A 25,855-nucleotide genomic window follows, 5' to 3' on the forward strand; every position below is an offset into this window, starting at 1 on the left:
TCTTCAAATGGAGCTTAGCTTCAGTTGTTTTTGCGACTCGTTACATTTGTTAGGAGCCTGGTTTTTAACACAGCGACGCAGGAACGCAGGTTTCTGTTTTGGTTGTGGTTGTTGTTGTTTGTCCCTTTTTAACTTTTTTTTTTTTTGTGGGTTAATGTGGGCCTCCTCTAACCAAGCAGGCGTGCAGAGAGGGAGTCTTCCCCTTAGCAGCAGTGACGCAATGAGGTTTTCTGGGTGAGAACCGAAACCAGATTTTACTCATTCACCCCTGAATGAGGAACAGAATACACACAGTGTGTAGCGAGCGGCAAGTACAGCGCACGCAAGGATGACTGACGGGTTCTACCAGGAAGGGTTAAGCGATGTTAACGCGCTGACGTATGCCATCTTTGATCTGTTATTCACCTGGAGAATCCCAGGATGTTGCTCCCTCACAATGCAGCCCAGCGGCGAATCGGCCGCTGGGCTGCAGTCACCCACATCAGTCTGTTTGCAGCTGTTGGAGAGCACTGCATGTGGAGACCCAACGGTGGTGATGTGCGTGTCCTCACGCGTTTTCTGTGGCTCCCGAGCACCTGACCGACCAAAGGGGGGTCACCGCGTCATATCCGCGTACAGTGGTAACTCTGGTTTTGTTTACGGTTTGTGGCTTTCAGACAGTACCGGCAGCAGAAGAGCCACTCGCGTAAATAAGCCACAAAAACAAGAGGCGGATCAAAATCCGCGTCGTTCCCACCGCAGTTTCATGCAGGCCGATGCAGGCCGTGTACTTTATTAGCTTCTGATGACAGACAGTTGATATCTCCAGTCCTGTCTAGAACCGAGAAATGTGTCCCGGCTCTGGGCTCGATCGGCGTCGTGCCCAGTACGTGGATGCAGACTAAGGTATACTTGTCTTTTTTTTTTCATTTCAAGATACTGTCACTTCTGCTTTCCCCGCTTTAGTGCAACTACGGACACGAGCAGGTGACATGTTCCCGAAGACGGCGGCGATTTGCCGTTCTTCAACTTTCTAAATGACTTCAATTTCTGAGAAGTGTTCATAGATAAATAGATACAGTGCATTGCAATTACATATTTATAAATGATATATATACATGTATATGATGTATACAAGCAGTACATAGACATCACATATATATCATATATAAATATGTAATTGTAATCTGAATGGGAAATGTGGTGTAAGACATGGACCCCCCTGTATATACCACACATTTCCCGTTCACTTGCAATATGGGAAATGGAGTTGCGTCTGCACATAAACAAGGGTGACGTCACTTCACTGAAAATCAGGGAGGAGTTCAGATCCAGACCCAGACGGTCGGCCGCTGAACTTTGCTCAGTCTGACCCTGAAAGACCCGACGCACCCGGTCGCAGCGGGTTACACCACTGATGACGCAGCACAAGTTTTACTGAGAACAATCTGAATGTGAAGTAACAGGTTTTATACTTAGTTTAAATACAGTAAATGATCAGAGCTCCCCTCTGATTTCTGCTGAACTTACAACGCTCTTGTTCATGTGCTGACAAACAGATGCAATGAAACTGTGGAGCTGAATCCGAACGTGGTATTCGGCAAAGCACAAATCATGTCGTGTGTTTTAACGGGAATTGATTTATTTTTACATCGGCGTCCTCCTGGCCTCGTACACCTGGTCTGACGACTCCCTCCTCCTCGAGGGAGCGGGCGATGAAGACCTGAAAGAGCTGGCTCCGAGAGATTTGGCGCGGATCCACGGCGAGCACGTCAGGTGTCTCTGCACAGGGGTGGTGGTGAAGAGGCGGAGCTTGGATCCTCGCAGCCTGGGCGCCTTCGCTCTCTTCACACCCTACCAACATTTAGAGTACGCCAAGGAGCTCTTCAGACGTGAAGACAGGGTCCGCTTTGCTGGCGAACACACGGCCTTCCCTCACGCCCGGATCGAGACCTCTATGAAGTCTGCAATCAGGGCTGCTACAAACATCAACAAAGCGGCGCACGAAGACTCGGCTAGAACTCCACCCCGAGATGAGCTCCAGGGTCTGAGCAACTAAGTAGTGTGGTATTAATAGAGAGAATACCCCCTTCATTGAATACTATCCAAAATAACCTGTCTGTGCAATATGAAGTGTTTGTTTCCCAATGATTTAACAAAGAAAAATAAAAGTATTTTACAGAGATAGGAGACCCTCTAAACACCAATACTTTTTTTAATCAAATCACAATTTTTATGTTTTCCAAATTTGTGGAGCTCCTCTAGAATCCCGCCATGTGCCTCCTGCCACCCGCAGAAGCGCCACCGATGGTGCGGCTACCCCCTGGACAGAATCCCCAACGAGGTTGAGTGATATGATGATACATGGAGAGAAGTTCCGTAAATGTGTCCACGGTCAGACATTTCACCCGGATACTGAGGGAGGTTTTGTCGATTAATGGCAGCAGTGGATTTATAGACAAAGTTCGGATCAATGGGATGGATTCTCAGGTATTTCAACAGCTGGATTAGCCATAAACTAACATCCGGTTGGATATTGCAGTGTAAGATGGACTGCGACAAGGGATTTTATTCATGCCAGGCAGTGCTTGTGGTATAATAGATAACAGAGAACCATAAAGTACAATCAGTGGATGGTCAATGATTGCGACTACAGCCTTCATTTTACAGTAGTGGTCAAAGCAATCGGTAAGAGGGAGATAAAAACGAATCCACTGCGGGAGACCTGATATTGCCAGCACTTTTCTTACTTCCTCAAGATCTAAGCCAGTCAGAGATACCGTTCCCCCGCGTGGTGCATGTCTGTGTATGACTGTGGGAACGGGAGGCAGATTAGCAAAGGGAAATTTGACACGATCGAATGATTAAAAAATACTCACATTTCCTCAGGGCGGTTGTCTTTGTTGTGACGTTGCAGAAGTAGACATTGCACATTTTTTTATTCTGATCATGAGACCCGACCAGTTTTTTTTTCATGTGATAGCGTGAGACAGTGAATAATCAAACCGAAAACTAACAAACACAAACAGAACTTGCAGGGCGTCATGCCCTTTCTGGTGAGCCAATCAGATGAGAAAAAAATTCACCGGCATCAGGACACTGAATTGTATATAAGAGGCCGCGATTTCATGTCAGGTCAGTGTAACATCAGATCTGACGTTTAACCTCCTCGAAAGGTAGGAATCTGTCCTTTCATTTAGAATAGAAGGAAAGAAAAGGGATTCAAAGGAAACTGAATACTGCTGCACAATTTTTCACTGTCAATGAGTTCACTCCTTCAACTTCACCACTTTGGATGAGGTCCTTAGCTAAATGTAAAAGATAACACACTGTAACCGTCTGAGCTGCAACTTTTGTCGGGAGGTTAAGGATTTAAACATTTTTCCTCCTGCACGTTTCTGCCTCTCTTCTTCCTCCTCGTCCCACCGAAGGCGAAAAAGAAGACAAGCCTCCAAATCGAGATGGATCCGCGCTTGGAGAAGTGGAAATCGCGTGAGTATTTTGGAGCAATATCGTTTTCTTTTGCTGAGACAAAGCTGTAAATGATCTGAACTATCAGGCTGCCCCCTCTGCAACTCCGGTGTCTCAGTGTCACCGAGCGTTGGAGGCTTGAAGGTGAGTAGTACTCGGTGTGAATTCCCGTGTAATCACTCTGTGCTGTGAAGTGTGTGCTCGGTTCCCGGACTTTCTTTCTCTGTCTGCGGTTTTGACGCGCTGAAGAAATCAGCGCTGAACAGTTACTGTATTTCTATTTTTGAACACAAGGTCGTCATGAGTTCAGTTTCATTCTCATCTCTACATGATGAAATGGGCAGTGGCCATTCATTACTGGAATTTAAGAGCGTAAAAGTCCCACACTGACTAGAAGAAGTGGGACTTGCCAGCGTAAACGCCACAAAGTTTTGACTTTTTAATTTGCGGAACTGAAAATCCTTCAGTTACTGGACTCATTTTATATAACGGACATTATTACATTAAAAGCCACATACAACGAGTCACATATATTTAATTCCTATCATAATGTATGAGTACAAATGTGAAAATTGTCTACAGGGAAGCATACAATTCATTTAATTGCAATAGAAGCGTAAATAAAATTCAGCCTTGAAGCATCACCGGACTCAACGGTATGTTTGTTCAGATAAGAGCAGCGACGGTAACTAACGTTGTTGTAACGTTGTTCGATATTTCTGTCCCTGAAAAAACAAACAAAGAAACAAAAAGAAGCACTCGACTCACTGTGAGAGTTTCCTCTTGGGGTAAGTCGAGCGTTTCTCCGTTCTGGTCTTCCTCCAGTTGCCGCTGGCGTGTTGCTGCTCACGCTGTGCCACGGCCACGCTGCTGCTTTCAGCCTGAGGGAACATCTGGCTGATTGTTTGGAGGACAAAGACTACAGTGAGCTGCTGCGGACTGCGAAGACGGGCCTCCCGCGCATAAACGCGTCTCACCATGTCGTCATTGTTGGAGCTGGCATGGCCGGACTGACGGCCGCCACGTTACTGCGGGACGCGGGACACGAGGTACGCGCCGCGGGCCGATGCTTCAGAGCTCCTTTTGGTGGTTTCGTTGGCCCCAAGGGGCAGAGAAACGTTACAACAAGCTGATGGGCACACAGCCACCACAAATCGCAGGCTTACGTTGCTCATACGTTCTACCATCCGCTGGTTCTCTGCTGGAGCATCTCCAGCCTGTTGCAAGAAATGTTGGTGTTCTGTTTTTTTTATAGTAACTTAAATTCTGAGCCGCGGCTCCATTCATGTTTTTTACCATCCTGGAAACATGTCAAAAAACACGATCTTTCCATTTTACCGGCCTTTATTTTATTCAGGCCTTGATTAGTGCAACAGCCTTTGGACTTGTCTTAGCAAAAATCTATTCATCGCCTGCAGACTGTACGGAACTCAGCTACCGGGTCTTTAACCGGAACCAAGAGGCGAGACCACATCCTTCCTGTTTAAGCTTCTTTACACTGGCTCCCACCACTTGTAAGGTTCTTCGTGGCCTTTGTCCCAGTTACATTTAAGACCTTTTAGTACCATATGAGCCAGAACATAGTTTGAGAGCCTAAGGATTCTGGTGACGTTTTTGCTTATATTAAATTATACTTTGCATAATAATGATTTCTCTGTTACCTAAACTACTATCTACTATCTAATCCATTTCCGAGCTCCAATTGTCCCACCATGATTGGACACAAATATGCTGTACTTCCCTGAACATGTCTTCTTTTATTAATGTCTTTTTTGACAGAAAATTTCACTCCAAATCAGGAATCAAACACGCGTGGCTAATCCTTTCATTTATCCGTTTGAACAAGGTCACCATATTAGAGGCTAGTGGGCGCGTGGGAGGACGCGTGGAGACCTACAGGAATGAAAAAGAGGGCTGGTACGCTGAAATGGGAGCAATGAGGATCCCGAGTTTTCACCAGTGAGTAGAAATGTGTCTTAAATTTGCAGGTTTGGCTCTGAGAGGAATTTCTGCTTTTTTGCTACATGACCTACAATACACGCTGCCTTTAGCCAGTCAAAAATGTTCCCGGTTAGGTAGTCAGCATGGGCAGCAATAGCAACACTTAAAGAAACTCAAGCATCATCAACAGAATGTGCCTTGCTTAACTAAAAACTCTGAACTGATATGGAAATGCCGCAGTCCACCATCAGGTGTCAGAAAGAAATTCGCTAGTCTTGGCTCACATTTTCCGAACCTCAGGGAATTTTCCGGTCTCAAGCTCGTGGCCTCGTGTCTCAACAGACTCGTCCAGTGGTTTGCTGAGAAACTTGACGTGAAGCTAAATAAATTCATCATGGATGACCTCAACACCTTCTACCTGGTCAATGAGCAGCTGAAACGGACGTACGGGGTGAAAGCAGACCCTGACATCCTGAAGTATGAACTGCCGGAAGGCGAGAGGGGGAAGTCGGCCGAGCAACTGCTGCAGGAAGCTTTGCAGAAGGTGTGGCGGGATGAAGAGGGAATTAGTGGTCCTAATACTGTACAGTATATAGTAAGAGTATCTGGCGTCAGTACGAGCTGAAAGATGATGTCCTACGTACGCACTTATTAGTTTTGAATAACCTGATGCGTCCCTCTAAATGTAAATCATATCGACTCTTTCTTCCATCACTGAGATCTCACTTTGGGGCTGAAGATGTTTTGTGTGTATGAATTTGATCCGATTGTTAAAATAAGGCTTAGGAAACTGACCTTGTTTCACGTAGTCCAAAGTCAAAAGACAACTGGGTTAAAACTCTCTAGGTAAAAACTAAATTTGGCTTTTTTTTTGGACATTTCCATTAAACATTTTTAATAAGAAATTGAAGGATTTATACTTAATGTACACACGTGTCTCTTCTAGTGACGATGTGGGTCGAGTGTGTAGCTGTAGTTCTAACTCGTAACTGTAATCGATCTTTTCTGTAGGTGAAAGATGAAGTGGAGGCACACGGCTGCCGAGCTGCGCTTAAGAAATACGACCACTATTCTCTGAAGGTAAAGCGCTTTGTGATTCCAGGAAAATCTACAAAGTCTGAAACACAAGACTTTGTGCTGCGGAGAGGCATTATGTGAAAAACAGTACCAATTTTCAGCTGTTCGGTTTTTTCAAAATGTAGAGTAAATGTAGAAAAATGGAGTTTGAATCTAAGGTTAAGGTTAAATATGAGCGTGTGAACACTCGACATAGAGAACCATCTGTGTTTGGCTTTACAGGAATATTTGAGAGAGGAAGGTGGCGTGAGCGCAGAAGCGGTGAGGATGATCGGAGACTTGCTCAATGAACAGAGCCTCATGCACCTGGCTCTAACCGAGGTGATCTACATCAACAGCGACGTCAGCGACAGCACCGTGTAAGATCAGCTGACTTTACCCAGAAAGATACTTGAAGCTACACAGTTTGTACAAAGTGCCGTCGGACCATGTCTTATTGCTGTATTTATATCTGTGTTGAATGGCCACGCTCCAATGCTGGGCGAGAAGGAGAAGGGCAAGAAGCCATTAACTTTCAAAAGGGGATAACAAGACATACGACAAGACAAGACATAGTTGTTTTCTTTACTTTTAGTTGCACCTTTACTGTTTCTGGCAGGGAAACCTCGGTGATAGATGACACGCTGTAGTTGGCTCAGGCCGAACGAAAACGAATTACTTATCAAAGGGCTGACTTGTCATTCTATCCACAAAGACTGCGATAATTTCGTCGCATTCGTGCTCAATGACGATAAAGATTTGTCTTTTTCTTTTGAAGGTACTATGAAATAAGTGGTGGGTCAGATCTTCTCCCCAAAGCTTTTCTTCCTGTCCTCGATGTCCCCATCCTCCTCGACTCCAAGGTCAAGAGCATCAGCCAGTCAGACAAGGGTGTTACTGTACGGTATCAGACAGGCCAACAGTCCTCTTTGACAGACCTTGCTGCCGATACCGTCCTGCTAACGACTACGGCCAAAGCTGCCCTTTTCATAGACTTTGATCCACCTCTTTCCACCAGAAAGATGGAGGCCCTGAGGACTGTCCATTATGAAAGCTCCACTAAAATCATCCTCACCTTCAGCGAGAAGTTCTGGGAGAAGGACGGCATCCGAGGAGGAAAGAGCATTACCGACAGGCCCTCTCGTTTCATCTACTACCCCAGCCACAGTTTCCCAAAAAACAAGACCATCGGCGTCCTCCTGGCCTCGTACACATGGTCTGACGACTCCCTCCTCTTCGAGGGAGCGAGCGATGAAGACCTGAAAGAGCTGGCTCTGAGAGATTTGGCGCGGATCCACGGCGAGCACGTCAAGTGTCTCTGCACAGGGGTGGTGGTGAAGAGGTGGAGCTTGGATCCTTACAGCCTGGGCGCCTTCGCTCTCTTCACACCCTACCAACATTTAGAGTACGCCAAGGAGCTCTTCAGACGTGAAGACAGGGTCCACTTTGCTGGCGAACACACGGCCTTCCCTCACGCCTGGATCGAGACCTCTATGAAGTCTGCAATCAGGGCTGCTACAAACATCAACAAAGCGGCGCACGAAGACTCGGATAGAACTCGACCCCGAGATGAGCTCCAGTGTGTTAAATCTGATTTGTAGGGCAATCAGTATTATAGTAGTTATGAAATGTCAGAATGTGAAGAATACAAAAATTCACAAAAGTGCAACACTTTTTCTTGTTGACTGCGTTGCTTTAGAAGCTGCACACATCATTTTAATTTTTTTGGATTAATCTACAGACTAATTTCTTGATTAACAGATTATCTGCGTACATTTTCAAATGCCAAAAGTAGTAAAAAAAATGGTCATCGCAACTTCGCAGAGCCCAAAGTGACGTCTTCATATCGGTTCACTTGTCTGACCAACAGCCCAAAACGCCTCCTCCAGACAAATATTTTATTTACTATCATATATCACACAAAAGCTGCAAATCCTCATATCTGAGAAATTTGAACCAGCAAATCTTTGGCATTTACCTTGAAAAATCACTGAAACGATCATTCGGTTACCAAATATAGTTGCCGATTAATTTTCTTTCAATGGACTAATCAGGTCATTGTTGCGGCTCTGCTCACTTGCCTTAAGGGTGAGACTCATCGTGATTTTGTTCCCCACAGGATACAAACACTGGCAAAGCGCAACTGAGATATTCCAAAAAGCAAAACAGAACCACAACACATGGCTCCCATTTAGAAATCTTTTAATTTGCGTTAGCAGTATCAGTAGTGATTGAATGGTATACAGCAATAGGCAACCGATAACAGTGAACAGCACTGACAGGTAGTGAACGCAGAGGGAGAACGAGCAGGCAAGTGACGCTGTGAGAAACTGATCTGTAATCTAAGAGCTGTGAAGCCCAGCATGTGAACAACCGGTCAAGTTTGTTCATACATATTCGCATTTTGTGCTCTTGTATTATTATTACACTTGTACAATTCATGCTCTCGAATTTGATATTCCGTAGGCCCAGAATTGTGGTTGACGCTCTGGAGGACTTCATTTGCACTTTGAAATTAGTTCATTTCTACGTTCGGATTAGTAATCCGTGCCCTCACATTGGGTCGTTTGTTGGCTCCGTAGTAGTAACTTGTCCTCTTACATGAGTTCATTTGTACCGCAGTTGTGGCTCTTGAATGACTGAATTTGTGCTCTCATATTTATTCGTACGCCGCGGACATTGATCATTTGTGCTCTCAAATTGGTTCATTTGTAAACCGAAGTTATTACTTCACGCTCACGAATTACTTAATTTTGTTGTCCTTGTCCTCTTTTGTTCTTTCGTCGTGTGTTTCAGAAAATTCTGGTTAGCATCAGTTGGGTGCATATACTGTTTATATGCATCTTTTTCATGCAGTTGACCTAAATGAGCCTCTTGACCTTAATACACAGATACATGCATATTTTGCATGTTAAACAACATTCCTTTATCTTTGACATCCTGTAAACATAATTAAAATGCTAAAACCATTATAAATGTAATTTGATCAACATGTAATTTGTGACTGAGAGCATGAGTCATTAACCTTGAGGGTTTAATTACTAATTTGTGCCCTCTAGTTATTGATTAGAGAGCGAAAAATTGCTATTTGCCTGCACCAGTTAGTGATCTGAGAATATGAATTTTTGTGTATGAGTTGAATTCAAATTTAATCCCTCACTACAAACTGTATCACGAACAAATAAAGCTCTGAGATCCTGGAGGGACCGTTGTATGTCTGTTTTCTCTTGTTTTATCCAATGACATCAAATCCAACCTTCTCTGTGGCAACTTACGAAAACAAGTTCTAATTTACTGTCTGAGGTTCTATTGTAGTGAAACGTACTCTGAACTAACTTAATAGAATTATCCTCAGATCCAATCCAGTCGTTGTCCTTTACCCGTTGCTGAATTGGCCACACAGCAGTTTTCCTGCCCTGTCCAGAAACAGAAGAAGTAAAACCAGACTGCTGGGCAGACTAAACCAGCTTCCGGATACCAGCACCAGACCCCCCTGACTGTAATTCAGCAGCTGTGACTTGTCCAGAGCAAGACGAAGTACAACCACAGTCCAACACTTTGGTGTAGACTTAAACCTCTTATCAACTTACATCCATGGATACATGCTGTGACAATTATGGTCCCCAGAGGATGAATCCTACCGACTTTGGTGAATTCCTGACTTTGCCTCTAGCGCCACCAAGAGGTTGACACTTTTGAACAATTGTATGGATTTCCATTGAACGTGGTATACATTTCCAGGGCATGGTGCCCAGAGGATGAATGCCCAGACAATGTATCCTCATGAAACTTGGTAAAGATATTCATGGTGCCTGGAGGATGAATCATAATGACTTTGGGAATCCTCTGACCTTTCCTCTATCCTCACCATGAGTTTCAATTTTGTGTCTTGAGTGAAATATCTCAAGAACTCTTGGACGGATTGCCATGAAATTTAGTACGGACATTCATGCTCCCCCTCAGGACGAACCGCTATACACTTTGGCTAACTAATAATGGCTATTACTATGGCGGAGGCTATTGCTAGTTACTTCGGTGAGTCCTTAACTTTTTATGCAGCGCGGTCATCGGGTCATCATCAACATGAACACGGTAGACATTATACCGGCTCGACCTCAGCCCTGTGACCTGCGGGCTGCAGTATGGTTGAGCCACTACTCTGTTCTCATCCCGTTCGATTTGACTAATTTAACCGACTAAATTAACCCTGCTAATAATAATGATTGCTGGAGTCATACATACTAAAACTGCATTCAAGGTCATTATGAAGCGGATAAAGGAGATTTGCCCCCGAAGTGCACTAAGTACGCACACACAGTCTGCATGATACTATTTGAATAAACAGCTTTCTTGGTTTACAGATCATTTGAATCAAACATAATGGACTGATAAAATGAAGCACGGCTACTGGCATGGAAATATGTAAATACTGCTCTTGTTTCTGTGAAAAAAAAAAAGAGAAATAAGCTGCAGCCTGATGTCATAGAATGAACGGCAATATTGTTAAAACAATTTCTCAAATTCTCAACAGTTCCTCTGATTATTTTGCCGTTTTTGGATGAAGTGTAGATCTGATGGGCGCAGCATAAGTGGCTATGAACTGCTTTTGAAGAACGATGTGAAAAGACATTTTGCCGACTTTAGAGTGACAGCGACAGAGTCACACAAAAGCCTGTTTGTGTTGCGTTGCATCATGCAACAAAAGCCCACAGTCCAGTATGGGCAGAAATATGTGTCGCTAGAAACTGAACTTGAATCATTTCTATTTGAATTTGCATTGTTTCACTTGAATAACTGTACAGAAAAACTGAATCTGAATAGCATAATATGAAATCCAAATTATTAGTTTGGAACTGAATTCCAATAAACTTGCAACTGAATGTAAAGTCAATAAATTAAATTCATCCATTTTCAATCCAATTCAAAATTCATTCTACCGGCCTCTTCCTCTCAGACGCGATGCTCAGTGGTGACATCGGCCGTGATGTTGCCACAGTCTTCGCCTTCAGCGCGCTCGGCCATCTCAGTGGAGGCTGGTCGTTTGATTCCTGTGGGTGGAGTCGAGTTATTTATTTATTTATTACTCAGGTGTGCGGTGAATTCAAACCCTACGCTCTGAAAAACAGACACGATAAAACGTTAAAAAACTGAAAAAAACAAAACAAAAAGGGGAAACAAAGGAAAAACAAGCCTCAAAACAAACACATAGACAATACTAGCTCCCGGCCAGGGAGTGTGCCTTCAGGAATCTAGACATCATTACAATCAGTGCGAGGCATGTCGAGACACACAGCATTAATGCGGGCCACACAGTCAGCCATGTTTTCAAACTGGATTTAAAACGGTCAAAGACACTGCGCTGTCTGATACTCGGCGGTAGACAACTCCACAGTGGAGGTATTGGGATGGGGTTATAGGCGGTTGCGTGGTCGCTACCTGTCCTCCTGCTGCAGTAAATAGATACCATCAGGATGGTGGAGATGCAGTATGGACAGAAGACCACTAGATGGCAGAGCAGTGTCACCACAGACACAGAGGGAGCAGGGAGGACGCCTAGAGGAGAGGTGGAACAGAGGAAGTGTATCGTGATTGTCACTAGAGTGACTGTGATTTATTTCTCTGGGACATCTCACTTCCATCAGCTCACCTGAAGAAGGAACTGCCAGTCCGGACAGCAGCAGAACAGCCAGACCTGCAACAGGGACACACGGTTCATCTAAGACGCAAAGGTCAGCGGGCTCGCGGCTCGTCTGAGCAGGATGTCCTTCTCACACACGACTCACCAAATGGCGTATGAACAACACGCCAATGTCCCTAAAAGGTGCTATTTGAAAGCACTTGCTATCGCTGCACAGCCAACGTTAGGATTAACAGCTGTTTACTCACCGGTCTAGAAGAAACCTTGCGAGTTCAGCTTCAAACTTTGAGCTGTCCCCAGCGGTGGAAAGCAACGCCAATGTTAGCTCTTGTTTTGCTTTGCTTTTCTATTTCTATCACTTGTTTTCTTCTACTGAAGCTAGCATGCTAGCCAGCTGGCCCCGGCCTGCCCGGCCAGCCTCATCCCTTTCCGATAGCGAGTCACTGTAGCGTCCAGGCTGCCCTGAGGAAGTAGCGCTGCTCAAAGGGGGTATCCTAACATCTTGTATTGTAACTGCAACGATCACTGAAGCTCCTGGCAAAGCGACCATCACCACCACCCGCTCCCGCCAAGAAACCAAGAAACTTACATATAGCACCTTTAAGTTATTTCACGTATTATTGCTTCACATTTTTGGCTTCTCACATGTCATTTACCCCCCCCCCCCAACTGTAACCAAAATGGCATTAAATGACATGCGAAAAGCTTAAAATGTGTAGCTACGACACCCGAAATGTCCTGAAGGTCCGGTGAGATCACTTTAACCGGAACAGATGCGCTTCCATCAACACAGCTTCCTCCACGGGCCATGTAAGCATTGATGGATTACATCAAAAAATGACTACAAAGAGACGCAAAATGAGTAAACATAGACACAAAACAGCTACAGAGAGAAAAAATTAACATGACTAGATGCAAAATGACCACAAAGCGACACGAAAATGAGTAAAAATAAGCACAAAACAAACAAAGAAGAGATGCAAAGTGACATGTGTCCCTCTCAACCTGGGGTCTTGCTATTAAGTAAGAGGGTTGGGGAACCTTTTACATGTCTGTGTCAAGGGGCTCAGGCACCAGCTCAGACAGGTTGAAGGTAGAATATAGTTTCACTTCCATCAGCTCACCTGCTGAAACTGCCAGTCCAGACAGAAGCTGCACAGCCAGGCCTGCAACGGAAGGACAACGTTACTAGATGTCAAAAAGGTCAGAGGTCTCACTAACGGTCACCGGCTGACATTAACCGCAACATCAACCAGTTCTCAAACCCTCTCTCTCCTGACATGTCAGGAGCACAGGAGGATGTGCAGTTGAAGCTTATTGAAATGGGATGTCATGATCCCTTCTGCCAACCAGCAGCTCCCACTGTTAGGGTTCAACCGGGGGCTGGCAAAGTCCAGATTTCCCCAGCGGCGGCGTTGGCGATGCCAAAGGGATGCTCCGTTTATTTGGCTCTACGCACATATGTGAGCAAACATTTTCTCTGAGGACAGTGAACCCAGAGCAGACTCGAGTCCAAGAGGACTGACAGCTAAGTTGCTCAAAACTTCCTCACTCACATAGTCTCCTAAATTAAAAGACCAGCGGCCCAGGACTGCATACTCGTGGCCCCTGACATGGAGGTTTTGGACCCCCCTGCTATCGAGCCTTTAGAGCCTGTATAACCTGTTTTTGTTTTTTTGTATTTTCACTGTTTGGAATCAGGGATCGGGGTAAAACTATCACACGCCTGGTGCCTCCCAGCTACACGGTGAAAGCAAATATCGTCGCTGCCTGGAACGTTTTTTCAAGCGAGTAGCCTGCCACCGTGCATCTGTATGACATCTGCACCGGAGCCACGCGGAGGCGGTCGGGGTGGATGACGGGTCTACAAAGTTCAGGACTTTGACACCGGAGTCCGGGGTTCGTAGCTTTAGTCCCGTGTGTGTGTGCTTAGATTTAGCAAACGAAAGCACTTTGGATGAGGTTTGGGAAAGACTGTGGTTTCTGTTCACTTTTAATCATCAGGCTGTACTACTGTAGCAACCGCAAGAGGTTAATTACAGAACCGCAAGATCTGACATTTAGGCAGAAAACCAAACGAATTACGTTGTTATTGGTTTTACTGATACATTCAGTGTGAACATTTTTACGACTCGATATGTTGATTAACAACTTTTTGCCTCCTGGGGTTAACACAAAACATAATCCTGTCGGCATTACACAATGGCGGTGACGTTATGGAAACGGCGCATAAGTGACTCGTTCCGCCTGATCCTAATATATCGGTCCCGGCTGCGGATAAAACGTGAACAGAACGGCGCGGCCTTGCTGTCGCTGCGCTCTAAGCGAAGCGCCCCGGGATGCTTTCGCTTCACGCGACCGTTAGTGTGATGAGTCAGAGCCTGGGTCTAAAATAGTCCCACACTTCAGACGATCCTGTGCCAGCGTCTGTGGCCGCAGCTGGTTCTCCGGGGGAATCCGCGCCGTAGTTCTAATCGATGACGTCGGCTGCGCGGTCGCGTCGCCTCAGCTCCGACCGACTGTCGTTTAATGTTTCTCGAGAACCGCTCGTCCAAAAACCTTCACAGCCGACAAGGCGCTTCCTCGGGTCCTCAACAATAAACTGTTTGAAGTCAGAGGTCGATCGGATGAGCGGCTGTCGAGAAAATCGAAGGACAGTCAGACAGAGATTCCTCCAGTCATAGTCGGGTGACGATCCCACATTGCCACCAAGCACGCCTGCTCATTTATTTGCAACGTTACTTTGAAAGTAAAGTATCGGTGCGTAAACGTTGCGGAAAAAATCTCCGACAGCTGGTGAGTCTAAACCCTCTCATGATAAAGATTTTGTGATATTGTCCAACCCTTAAATTAAACTTCATGCAGATTATTTGGGGTAAAAAGTGAGACTATCAAAGTAACTTCAGCCCTAGTGTTTGAGCAGCTTTGCTGCTTCCTCTCCTTCATTTCTGAGTTTTTCCTCAAACCTCCCCACCTGATTGTGACTGACGCACATATTCATGCCAATAAATCATATATAATCAGCACTGAGGGTGATTTTGATAAATACTATTATTGCACTTATTATTATTCCTTCGAAGTTTGATGATCTTTTCCTCTGTTCGGTAAACTAAGCCCACAATCGCACCACGGCTTACTGTTACGCTTTAGATCCTCACTGGCAACGGCCCGAGTGGCAGGTTCAAAACTGAACGTGATCGATCGATCGGTGTCATTTCCTGAGTGGAGTCTCTGCTCATCTGATCTTTTTTCTTAGGGCTAGTGTTTCATTTCATTAAATGTACAGGTTTGCTCACTGGCCGAACGTTTTTTGATTTTCTTTGGGTTGTTTCTTCTCTCAGTTTGACCCCTATAGACTTTCATAACCTTGCCCCGGTGTTTAAAATGGGTCACTGGTTGGAGTAACAGTACAGACCCGCTGCCCGGCGACCACAGCGACTAGTCTAGTTACAGCCTGACCGTATCAGGTGAGTGTGACAACTTTCATACCCGCTTGTTTCCTATAGAACAGCAGAGCTCCAGCCAGGAACAAAACCAGAACAATCAGCAACAGCAGAGCTGCTACGACTGGCAGGAGGAGGGAGGAGAGCGGAGGCGGCGGAGGAGGAGTTGGGGAAGGGTGAGGACCAGGAGAAAGTGTAGGGCGGAGGGGAGGGGTGGTAGGAGAGACATCTGTAGGAGAGAGCAGAAAAAAACTCCTGCGGTAAAGTGATGAGTTTAACAAATGTCACCGGGTTGGTTCCTATCTTTAAACACAAGTGTGACGTAATGACAGTCATACAATACAAACAGGAAGCGAATGTGAGTTTCCTGACCTCTGACAATCAGCCGGCTCCGTGAAGATGATCCAGTCAGATCAGTAGCGCACGAGTAGAATCCGTCATCAGACCGTTGCACTTTGCTGATGGTAAATTCCCCCTTAGATCCCGACCCAATGTAGACACCGTTCTTGGAGAAGTAGGCTGTGCCCATGGACGCGGCTCCGGTTCTACAGAGCAGTGTGACATCACTTCCTGTCACCACAGGCGCCGGGGGAATCTCCAGGATCACACCTAAACAACACGGCAACACCAGACGGAGTTATTCCCTCAGACGACGGCCAGGTTCAGACAGAGCAGTGGAGGTTGCTGCCGCTTCCAGGTTGACACCCAAGTAACACAGACACAAACACCAGACTGTGTTGCCAGATTGGGCCGTTTTACTTTTTCTTTGATTGGTAGAAATTGATCTTGGCTTGTTATAATTCGGGCTACTTCTTGTACCATTAGGTCAGATCCCACCCGCCAAAGGTTCGTCTTAAATCTAGAGGTTTTTTAAACTGTAAGGAAAGCGCAGAGGGTGAGACAGGAGGGACCGGTGGATGCAGGTGCTCTAAAAGCAACAGGAGGTCAGTTATCGTCAGTGGGCCGGCCTATCAGCATGACTGATAGCTGCTCAGGGGCAGTGCCGCACGGCCGATGGAAGCAAATAAAGACGGCCACTTTAAATTGAGGCTCAAACTTGGAGTCAAACCTCAGTCAAATCTGAACGCAGCGACATGATAGGCCTATTTCTAGATTTGGTGTGGCTTACTCTTTCTGAGGACATCATTACCGCTGATAAATGTCCATGAATCCATTTAGAAATCACACACAAAAGGCCTTCCTCGTGTCTGCAGAACTTGCCTGAGAATCACCAGGTATTTAGGTTTTCTTCAGTGTCACAGTGATCCAGTGACTGCGGTCAGTGCATCCGTGGGCACACTGAAAACAGGAACTTCTTAAAGCTACTTCAGCAGAAAAAAATGTTTTTAAAACGTGGCTCAAGTTGTAGCCCACAGCTTAACTCACTGAATCTATGGCAACATTATATATTTCCTCTTTCTTGAAGAAGTATAAAAGTTGTAAAAGTTTATTCAAAGAAGAAGAAAAAAATCATGTAATTAAACTGATGTTTAAGCTCTTATTCCATACATAGAGTGTGTGTGTGTGTGTGTGTGTGTGTGTGTGTGTGTGTGTGTTCGTGTGGGGTGGACCAAAAAACCCCCAAAAGCCCTCAATGATATCAGACTGACGACGGGATTGAAGAAGTTAGTTTCTGTACCAGACACAGTGATGTTGACTTCAGGACTCTTCTGCCCGTCACCGTTTTCACACCAGTAAACTCCACTGTCCGATAACGGGGAGACGTCTAACATGATGCACGAGGATCCATCAAAACTCCCAAAATCTTTCGGACCTTGGCCACACTTCTGCGTCTTTCCCCCCGCTGTCCTCCTCACTGTCCATCCAGCGAGGCTCCGCCGTCCCTCGCAGCGCAGAGAGACGGACTCCTCTGTGAGGAACTGCAGACGGTTCGGACTGGCGTTCAGAAAGACTGTCGGAGAAAGACAGACAGGTGGAACAGAGGAAGTGTATTTTGATTTGTCACTAGAGTGACTGTGATTTATTTCTCTGGGACAACATCTCACTTCCATCAGCTCACCTGAAGAAGGAGCTGCCGGTCCGGACAGCAGCAGAACAGCCAGACCTGCAACAGGGGCACACGGTTCATCTAAGACGCAGAGGTCAGCGGGCTAACTGCCCATCAGTCAGCACGGTCAATAGGCTCCAGCTCCTCCTGGAGGAGCCCGGGGCGTTCACAGGCCTGATGGGATACAGAGCCACTCCGGTGTATTAAGGCCTTTCTCCCACGGCCTCATGGTCTTCCCCAGCGGAGAGATCCGAGAGGCATCCTGACCCACCTGAACCACTTTCGACTGCCTCCCCTCAACATAAAGCTGCAGCAGATCTCATCTGAGCTCCCCCTCCTACTCTGAATGGTATCACCCCAACTAAATGGCCGCTGTCAGGTCTCATCACTCCTGCGTTTACGCCTCAGAGGGGGAGAACTGCATCTACCAAACGGCCGGAAGGTCCACATCATCAACACTCTCTACGTCTGGACCTTGAGAGGGACATCGAATGCTGTGTATTTCTGCTGCTCGTGTTGCTGAAAACCAACCAGCGGTCTTCAGGAAATGGTTTTCATGGTTTCACTGGTTTTCTGATGAGATTTTTCTTTATTCCTGTAATCTACCTCTGTTTCGTTTAACCCACTCACACAGAGCTCTCTGCACTTCCTTATTATCTGTGCGGTTTCAGCCACATTTCTTCTCGGTAAAAGCAAACTCTGAGCTCTGTAGCTAACAACACCTACAGTGGCTTCGGAAAGCGTTCAGACTTTTCACACTTTATTTTGTCATAGATTTGATTTTAAACAGAGTAAAATGCCATTTTTGCCCCTCAGTCTACGCTCGGTTAACCTATAACGATGAAGAGAAAACAATTTATTTAAAAAAAAACAAAAAACAAAAAGAGAAATCTCTCATTTACAAAAAGTGTTCAGAGCCGTCACCGTGGTCAGGTGCTTCCTGCTTGATTTAACAGTCCTTGAGATGTGACCAGAACTCGACTGGAGTCCGCCCGTGGCAAACTGAACCGATTGGACAGAGTTTTGAAAAGGCAAAATGTCCCACCATTCACACTGCCAATCTTCCAAACTGAGTAACCGGGCAAGAAGGGGGCCTCGGTCCCGGAGGTGACCGAGAACCCGACGGTCTCTCTAAAAGAACCTCAGACGTCCAGAGATGGGAGAACCTGCCGGGGAGGGCGACCATCTCAGCAGCGCTCCGTCAATCAGGTGTTTGGGGTAGAGCGGCTGGACGGAGGCCAGATGACAGCCCGCTGGGAGTTTGCCAAACTCAAAGCAAACTTAAAGGACTGCGCCTGCAATTAATGGACACCTGATAGCCAATCGGTATTGAGAATTCTCAAAGGCCAAGGTAAAGCATAAAGGGGTTTATTATTTACACTTTGTTTTTTCCGCTCGGTCCTCGTCGAGTCCCACTCGGCCCCCTGCTTAAAAGCTCACATTCGATCAGTTTTCAAGAGACAAGTGTCAGGCAAATATAACAAAACATGCCACTCGGCGAAGGAAGTGTCGAGTGACAGGTAAAAGCTCAGTGGCCTCTGTGTGCGTTCACCCAAAAGCTGAGGTTTCCTGTGCGAGGGGACCTCTTAGTGGCACAGCGCTCTGTTCCCTTCTGTCAACGGCTCACATGTCCGAATGGAAACCTACAGCTAAAACCTGAACGCGCGACACAAACTGACGATCTGATATTTCTGGTACATTTAAGCACCTTCATTTTCATGTAACTGAATATTGAGTACGACAAAGACATTTTTTTTCAGATCACAAAATGATTACATTCGTTTTTTCTGAGCACCGGCATGTGTAAAAAATCAAAAAGGTGGATGAAAGGAATATTATAAAACACCGGATGCTGGTTCGACTTATACATGTAGGAGCCGACACACTGAGTGTGTGTTGGAGCTGCGATGGACGAATGAACGGACGGAAGGATTGTAGAAGCTCTGGGTTTAACTCACCACGGAGCAGAGAGACAGACGGAGCCTTCATGTTGCTTGGATGCCGACCAGGTTTCAGCCCGTCTGAGCGGCAGTGATGCGTTGAGCCTCACCACTTCCTCCTAGAACGCCTCGACCCGTAGGCGGCCGCGCGCCATATCGACCCGCGGCCCTCGACGCGTCAGTCAAGGCGGCCTGGGTCGCTGGAGTGCAGGCATCAGGTGAGATGTCACATCTTTGCTTTCTTTTCACACAAGCCGTCGATTCAGGTCGCTCCTGCAACATTTCCTCTGATATTGATATGAAAACTTCTTCTGTTTAGCCAATGATTGGCCAACAGTGCAGGATGGTGAACACTTCTCTGAGATGGTTTCTAAAACTTTTGGAGCGTGAACAGGGTTGATATGCAGACAGCATTTTAAAGATGGAACTGAAACTTGGAACAACTCCTGATGTACGAGTACGCCGAAAACACACTGGAGACTACTGAGGCCCACTGACCTCCGCGTGCTGCCAACGGCAACCGTCGCGAAGTATCACAGATGTGATCGATCGGTCGCAGTGAGCGGTGAAAAAGCCGAGCTGGGCCCCTGTCCTCGCAAACACAGTGGAGGCCAATGGGAATTCAGGCCGTGCACACCACGGAGGTCAACCTCCTTGGCAGGGTTGGACTTCCTGTCACTTGTAGATGTTTACATCTGCTCATATAAGAGTATTAACAGTTAATGGAACATTATTCAGAGGGCTTGTTTAAAAAAAAAAAAAAAAAAATTATATATATATAATTTTTTTTTTTTTTTAATTTAAGCTCACATTCTATACATGCATGTACAGATGGACCAGAAGCGCCAAATGAACATTTCAAACTGGGCTACTCTTGAATCTGTCACATCCCGGTTCCCCAACCTGCACCAAGCGGAGTAAGTCCCATTCATTTCCCCCACAGACGGTGTCAGTGGCCCCGCGGCCTGGATCCGCGCGACACGCTCCCGGTTCGGTCACCGGTGCAAACGAACATCAACTGCGTCCGAAAAGGTCCGGTTCTTTGGTCAAATATTCGAAGGTACAAGCCTGAGTACGTGGACACGTTGGGGCGAGGGGTTCACTACAGCTCCCGCGGTGCATTTCGCGAAGAACCATCCAATTGTCGAGCTTAGAATTCTGTGACGTAGCTGTCACACGGAACACGGAAGCAGTTCGAGCCGGTTTGGCGCCGAAGCCCTGGTTTGAACCCGTTTAGTTCGGTTGGTGTCTTTCCGGGAGGATGAAGGGAATTGGGTTTTTCCTGGCGCTTGTTCACGGTAAGCGACGACCTTCCTCCGCCCGAGGCCGTCAGTTACTCGGCACGGTTCGACAGCGCCTCACATCAAGCACGGATGTCGCCTTTTTGTGGCCGGGCCGCGTCTGTTGGAAAGACAGGAAGCTGACACCCGTGCTTAGCTTTCTAGGTTTAGCAGGAGGAACGACTCGGAGCGGGGAGACCACCCGGAGACTCATTCCTCCGCCGACGTTAAAGAGAAGCGCACGGTCGCCGGTTTCCTCACAGGAATCGTCCGGGAGACGGGCTTCCGAGACGGCCGCCGCCCTCCAGACCTCCGGGCCCCCGGGCCCCCAGGCCCCCCAGGCCCGTGCTTTACTGGATGCTATGCTGCTTCGGTTTTTCAGCAGGGTCATAAATTAGTCACAGGACCAAATAATCAAGACAGTATGTGTTGCTATAAGCTAGTAGTCTATATCTGGCAGATTGTCGATACTGCAGAAAGGGAAGGAAGTGGCACATGTGCTCTGATTTGATATAATGTTGACATATTCATATTACTTAGTGGTAGTGATGGTCAGCTGGCCCAAATGCACGTACAGGTGTTGTCTAAAGATCAGGTTTTCAGCTGCTCGCCTCTTCTGGTGAGAGGCAAGCAGGACGTTTGTTTGATTGTGGGTGAGGTGAGCAGGAGAATCCATGGAGATGCGGCTTCTGGTCTAGTCTGCGTCCTTGATGTCCCGTTCAGGCCGAACCGCTGCGTCTTCTGGGCCAGCTCGCCACAGAGCCTCCCCAGCACTGGCTCCAGCATCCAGAACACACACACGTGATACCAAGAGAGCTGGTTCCACATGGACTCCACCCTCGGTGCGAGTTACTCTCACAGATATTTGCCCCACGGTAAAACAATGCGAGGGGCAGGAGCATGTTTCGACACAGTGGGATCATGTAATATGTTCCAGGAAATCGAGTTTGAGGAACTAAGCGACGCCAAAACGCAGCACGGTGGCTTGACAGGATTTTTTTTTCCTCCCACGCCGAGTGAACGTCTGTGTGAATGCAGCCTTAGAACCATTTGGTCGTTCGGAGGCTTTACACTCTAGTCTTTTAAATGGGAGCAGGGTATATGCCGTATCAGGCAGGGGCTAATCTCCCGTGTTCTTCCAAACCTCTGACCTCAAATTAATTCAAGATTTTTTTTTTTTTCTTGGTGAATCCATCTGCCCATTCATCCATTTTTCTGCTGCTTATCCACGTCCGTGTTAAGTGATTAATTACTAGGAATGTACCAGGAAGTGATGACAAACGTGAAATAAATGTAAACAAACCAACTAATTTTCACCTCGCACTTGGTAAATAACTCTAGGCCTTATGATCCCCACCGGATTTTTAATAATATCTTAGTTAAAGCTGTGTGACTGTTAAATTGCATTGTACTCGGTTCTGAAAGAGTCTTAAGTTTAACTCCGTTAACTCCACAGAAACCCTGTGGAACTCACTGTATCTGCACCACGGCAGGTCTCTGACAGCGTTTTCCTCTGCTTGTCCCCTAAGTGTTCCAACATGCCGAGGCTGTGGAGGTCTACGAGGGGACGGATTCTGTCGTGCTGCCCTGCGCCGTCCATCTCTCCGATTTCACAAACTTGTCCGTGGTGTGGCGCCGTGAAGATCTCAGTTCCTCAATCGTCCACTATAGAGAGCAGGGAACTGATCGGTCTGACAGCCAGAACCGGCACTACAGAGATCGTACGACAGTGGTCGAACCCCAGCGGGAGAAAGGACTCGCCAGCCTCACTCTGAGTAAACCACGCCTCAACGACAGCGCCACCTACGTCTGCATCATCCGCAGGTTGGGTTCTAATCTGAACCGGACAGAAGTAGAGCTGCTGGTCAAAGGTCAGGAACGAAGCCTAACACATCATCTGTCGATACAGGTCGCAGGTCATCGTAGATACAGTTCAGAGGTCGGTACAATAGAGGGTGGAGGTTACAGCCTAGAGCTTCAGAAATGGGTCAGGGATCGAACTGAATGCGACCTGTGACCCAAATCATCAAAAGTGCATCATGGGGGATTGTCTTGCGCGATGTACACGTTAATTTGGTGTTTCTCCTTGTGTCATCCACAGAACCGTTCCCACAAATGTCCTCCTTTCTCCTGGGTGCTTTGGTGGGTGCCGTGGGTTTTTTGGTCGGGGATTTTGTTGTATGTTTTTGGAGGTCGAAGGTGGCAGGTATGTTGCAGAAATTAAGGTTGGGTACATTATCGTGATCTTTTCAGCTCATTAAACCTCAGTCAGGGAGCAGGGAGGCAACACATTGAAGGGGTGGAAGCTTCTCTTTAACACACCAGCAGTCGTAGAGAATTACTTTTGTCCTCCTTCGTTCAGCTTTCCACTCAGGCTCCAAGGGGGGGCTGAAGAAGGGGTCGGAGTCTGTAAAGCTGTCCTACCAAAGCAAGGCCCAGCTTTCTGAGGACGCCACAGCGGACTGCAGCTTCTCTGACTCTGAACCCCCGTATCAGCACTGTTGTGACCAACCCGAGAAACGGCGTGACATTCACCTCGAGAGCCTGCTGCAGACTGGAGACCTCAGTCCGCCCCCAGTGGCACCAACGCTTTCACCGCAGAGACGGAGACATCCTCTCACAGAAAGTGATGGAGATCCAGGTTCAAGGTCAGTACCATACACAGATCAGAGGACAGTTGAGCTCCCTGCTCCTGCTACCATTAGTTTTACTGCTGGTACTGTTCTCTTTTAAGTGTTTGTTTGTTTTTGTTCTTATTTCATTCATAATATTGCAAAATTAGGACAATACAAACACAATGCCGCCGGGGAGATATAAAATGCATCTAAACGTAATAAAAGACTTATGTAAATGAAAGTAAGTAAAAAATGATGTGTGTGTGTATATTAATAACCAACAGGATAAATAATTGAACAAAAAATCAACATTGAAAATTAGAGAAAAGTAACAGAATAAAAGTTTAGAAATAAGTTTTATTCTTTAATAAAATCAGTAAGTTTTTAAAAACTTGAGGTCCCGAAAAGAGAAAAATAATTTGCATAACATTTTTGAGATCCAGCAGCTTGTGCCCTGGACATGCACAGTCTATGAGCAGACAGCAGAGGGCGCTTCACTCAGTCTTTTCTTTTTTTCTCTGCTCCGTCTGACCATTCACTGGACATTCTGTTACGCTGAGCAGTGGTAGGAGCTGTCCCTATAGCGCGCACACACACACACACACACACACACACACAAAGGTGGGTGTGTGTCTGCAGTTGCAGGACTTCATGCTCTGACTGTCCTGTGTCTCCTCTGCAGCTACAGGATGGGTTGAAATGAGAAACGCCGAGAAAACGGGTTCAACATGAAGCAGAAGAGACCCTGACCGAGCGGCGTCGTTTCTTGAAGAGAAAACCGAAAAACGACACAACCTTTTTTTTTTTTTTATCTGCAGAAAACATTGAGATCCTTCAATATGCAGAGCTTTCACAAAATGAAACCACAACAAATGGCTGCCATTTAGGAATCAATGCTTTATTTCAGTGTTGAGTGTTTGTGAATGTTAAAGAGAGAGTCCATAGCAGTGAACAGACATGACAGATAGTAAATACAGAGAGAGAACGAGCAGGCAAGTGACACTGTGAGAAACTGATCTGTACTTTAAGAGCTGTATCCCAAAATACTACATATCCATTTGAGGGCAAAAATAAAACCGATGTACAATGTTGTTCATGTCATGGTGCAAACTGACAATGATACACACCCAAAGCCACGTGAGAGCACTTGCAAGGACAAAAGTAGCAGGTTTCTGTTGTGTTTATCAAGGGATTTCTTTTAAGTTTTTCTTCTTCGTTTTGTTTTTTTTCCCCCGATTGTGAAAATTCAGAACAAAAGTTCCCTCGAATGGATGTGTACTCTACAAACGAAATGTCTTTTCTTTTTTTACCTAACTCTGTATGTTTGCAATAAATTTTGAAAGTCAAGATTACTGAGAAGGCAATTCCTTCATATCAACTTTGAAACAACATTCATGTGTGTTACTGACATTAAGGCTGAATATCCAGCAAACAAGGCCCAGATTACTTTAGAAAAACAGTCTAATTTCGTTGAAACAATCAGTAGCGCCAACAAACCCAAAAATCTTCTACCAGCTCACTGTTGATGCGCGAGATCGGAGACTCAGCAGCACTATTGGGCGCTTAAGCAAAGTCGGAAAATGTACTTTTAACAGACTCTTGAACAGACTGACAATCTGAACAATTAGGGAAACGACTCTGTCTTTGGACTGACACCTTTTCATTTTAATCTTTTTTTTTTTTTTTTTGAGCATGCACTTATCCCGCAGTTTATAAACTATTTTGTCGTAGCTATCTGTAACAGTGGTGACAAGCCTTGTTAGCATTCAGCATTCAAACCAATGTCTAGAAACAACCAAAGACTATTGCATTAGCTGGTCACTAGTCACACATTTTCTTACAAAATGGACAGTCTTAGCATTTCGAAATCGACCTTCTGACCTAACCAGCAGCAGCTCAGTGTCTATAAGGTTGGTCATTGTACTGTATTTTTGGCTACTGCTAACTTATTAGCTTTGCACTCAAAATGTCCATTGGTTTTCAATCAGAAATGCGACGCTACCGAGCTGTTTTGGATGTCTTGCTAGCTTGAGTATTTTTTCCCTGCGGCATGAAAACTTTCATTTGCCAAAAAACGAATAGAATAAAAAGTTTAAACGCTGATTCGTCCCCTCGCACCAGCCAATATAAAACGTGGCAAATGCCAACAATCATATTCTGATTCAACATAACAGATGAACTGTATAAAAAGAAGAAATATAATGGGCACTTAAGAATTTCAATGCACACCGTGGAACACAATCAAATGGCAAGATAGAGAGATTAAAATACCTAATAAGATAAATAAGTAATAAATAAATAGAAGTAATAACTTACATAGAGTTTACTACAAACCTTTGATCTGTTGTGAGCATAGTGTATTCATGTTATTGATTTTTATTTTTTATTTTTTATTCCTGCTTCAATAGAGACTGATAGACAACATAGTGTAAACAACTGGCCACAAGCTGTTCCTCTAACACAAGCGTCTGTTAGACGACAAAG

At 45.8% G+C, this 25,855-nt stretch overlaps 3 protein-coding genes across 7 annotated transcripts; 2 read left to right on the plus strand and 1 right to left on the minus strand.

Moving 5' to 3' along the window:
• Nucleotides 1-1,117: 1,117 nt before the first annotated feature.
• On the plus strand, nt 1,118-9,655 carry LOC120797257 (L-amino-acid oxidase-like). 4 transcript variants are annotated; one of them, XM_040140770.1, is made up of 9 exons: nt 1,118-2,046; nt 2,236-2,469; nt 3,411-3,471; nt 4,276-4,499; nt 5,297-5,409; nt 5,734-5,935; nt 6,403-6,471; nt 6,691-6,827; nt 7,226-9,655. In XM_040140770.1, exons 2-9 carry the CDS (start codon nt 2,344-2,346, stop codon nt 8,046-8,048), a joined length of 1,755 nt encoding a protein of 584 aa, XP_039996704.1. In that variant the 5' UTR covers nt 1,118-2,046; nt 2,236-2,343; the 3' UTR covers nt 8,049-9,655. The 4 variants fall into 4 exon arrangements, with proteins under 4 accessions (XP_039996704.1, XP_039996705.1, XP_039996707.1 ...); XM_040140771.1 differs by having other exon boundaries at nt 2,245-2,469; XM_040140773.1 differs by lacking the exon at nt 1,118-2,046 and having other exon boundaries at nt 2,364-3,114; nt 7,226-9,653.
• A 918-nt stretch (nt 9,656-10,573) lies between these two features.
• LOC120797270 (low affinity immunoglobulin gamma Fc region receptor II-b-like) lies at nt 10,574-20,143 on the minus strand. Of its 2 annotated transcripts, XM_040140799.1 has the most exons (9): nt 19,495-20,143; nt 17,549-17,593; nt 17,168-17,440; nt 15,901-16,137; nt 15,575-15,757; nt 13,210-13,251; nt 12,095-12,139; nt 11,884-12,000; nt 10,574-11,495 (listed from the first exon to the last, which is right to left on the minus strand). In XM_040140799.1, the coding sequence occupies exons 1-9, from the start codon at nt 19,523-19,525 to the stop codon at nt 11,398-11,400; spliced, it is 1,071 nt and encodes a 356-aa protein (XP_039996733.1). In that variant the 5' UTR covers nt 19,526-20,143; the 3' UTR covers nt 10,574-11,397. The 2 variants fall into 2 exon arrangements, with proteins under 2 accessions (XP_039996733.1, XP_039996732.1); XM_040140798.1 differs by lacking the exon at nt 10,574-11,495 and having other exon boundaries at nt 11,516-12,000.
• Nucleotides 20,144-20,625: 482 nt separating this feature from the next.
• LOC120797295 lies at nt 20,626-24,718 on the plus strand. The gene is made up of 5 exons (XM_040140847.1): nt 20,626-20,774; nt 22,286-22,627; nt 22,858-22,962; nt 23,119-23,404; nt 24,054-24,718. Exons 1-5 carry the CDS (start codon nt 20,738-20,740, stop codon nt 24,067-24,069), a joined length of 786 nt encoding a protein of 261 aa, XP_039996781.1. The 5' UTR covers nt 20,626-20,737; the 3' UTR covers nt 24,070-24,718.
• The last annotated feature ends 1,137 nt before the right edge of the window (nt 24,719-25,855 follow it).

This window comes from Xiphias gladius, chromosome 12 (assembly GCF_016859285.1).
Source record: "Xiphias gladius isolate SHS-SW01 ecotype Sanya breed wild chromosome 12, ASM1685928v1, whole genome shotgun sequence".
Classification (NCBI taxonomy): Eukaryota; Metazoa; Chordata; class Actinopteri; order Istiophoriformes; family Xiphiidae; genus Xiphias; species Xiphias gladius.

What these genes read in the sequence shown, in the direction of transcription:
- LOC120797270 (XM_040140798.1), bottom strand. Translation starts at nt 19,525, where the DNA reads ATGAAGGCTCCGTCTGTCTCTCTGCTCCGTG. An exon ending in ACCGGCAGCTCCTTCTTCAG is followed by an intron (nt 17,441 to 17,548) that starts GTGAGCTGATGG and finishes TTTCTCCGACAG; the next exon opens with TCTTTCTGAACGCCAGTCCG. An exon ending in AGTCAACATCACTGTGTCTG is followed by an intron (nt 16,138 to 17,167) that starts GTACAGAAACTA and finishes CGTGTTGTTTAG; the next exon opens with GTGTGATCCTGGAGATTCCC.
- LOC120797257 (XM_040140770.1), top strand. Translation starts at nt 2,344, where the DNA reads ATGGAGAGAAGTTCCGTAAATGTGTCCACGGTCAGACATTTCACCCGG. An exon ending in CTTGGAGAAGTGGAAATCGC is followed by an intron (nt 3,472 to 4,275) that starts GTGAGTATTTTG and finishes GTCTTCCTCCAG; the next exon opens with TTGCCGCTGGCGTGTTGCTG. An exon ending in TGCGGGACGCGGGACACGAG is followed by an intron (nt 4,500 to 5,296) that starts GTACGCGCCGCG and finishes CGTTTGAACAAG; the next exon opens with GTCACCATATTAGAGGCTAG.
- LOC120797295 (XM_040140847.1), top strand. Translation starts at nt 20,738, where the DNA reads ATGAAGGGAATTGGGTTTTTCCTGGCGCTTGTTCACG. An exon ending in TTTCCTGGCGCTTGTTCACG is followed by an intron (nt 20,775 to 22,285) that starts GTAAGCGACGAC and finishes TTGTCCCCTAAG; the next exon opens with TGTTCCAACATGCCGAGGCT. An exon ending in AGTAGAGCTGCTGGTCAAAG is followed by an intron (nt 22,628 to 22,857) that starts GTCAGGAACGAA and finishes TGTCATCCACAG; the next exon opens with AACCGTTCCCACAAATGTCC.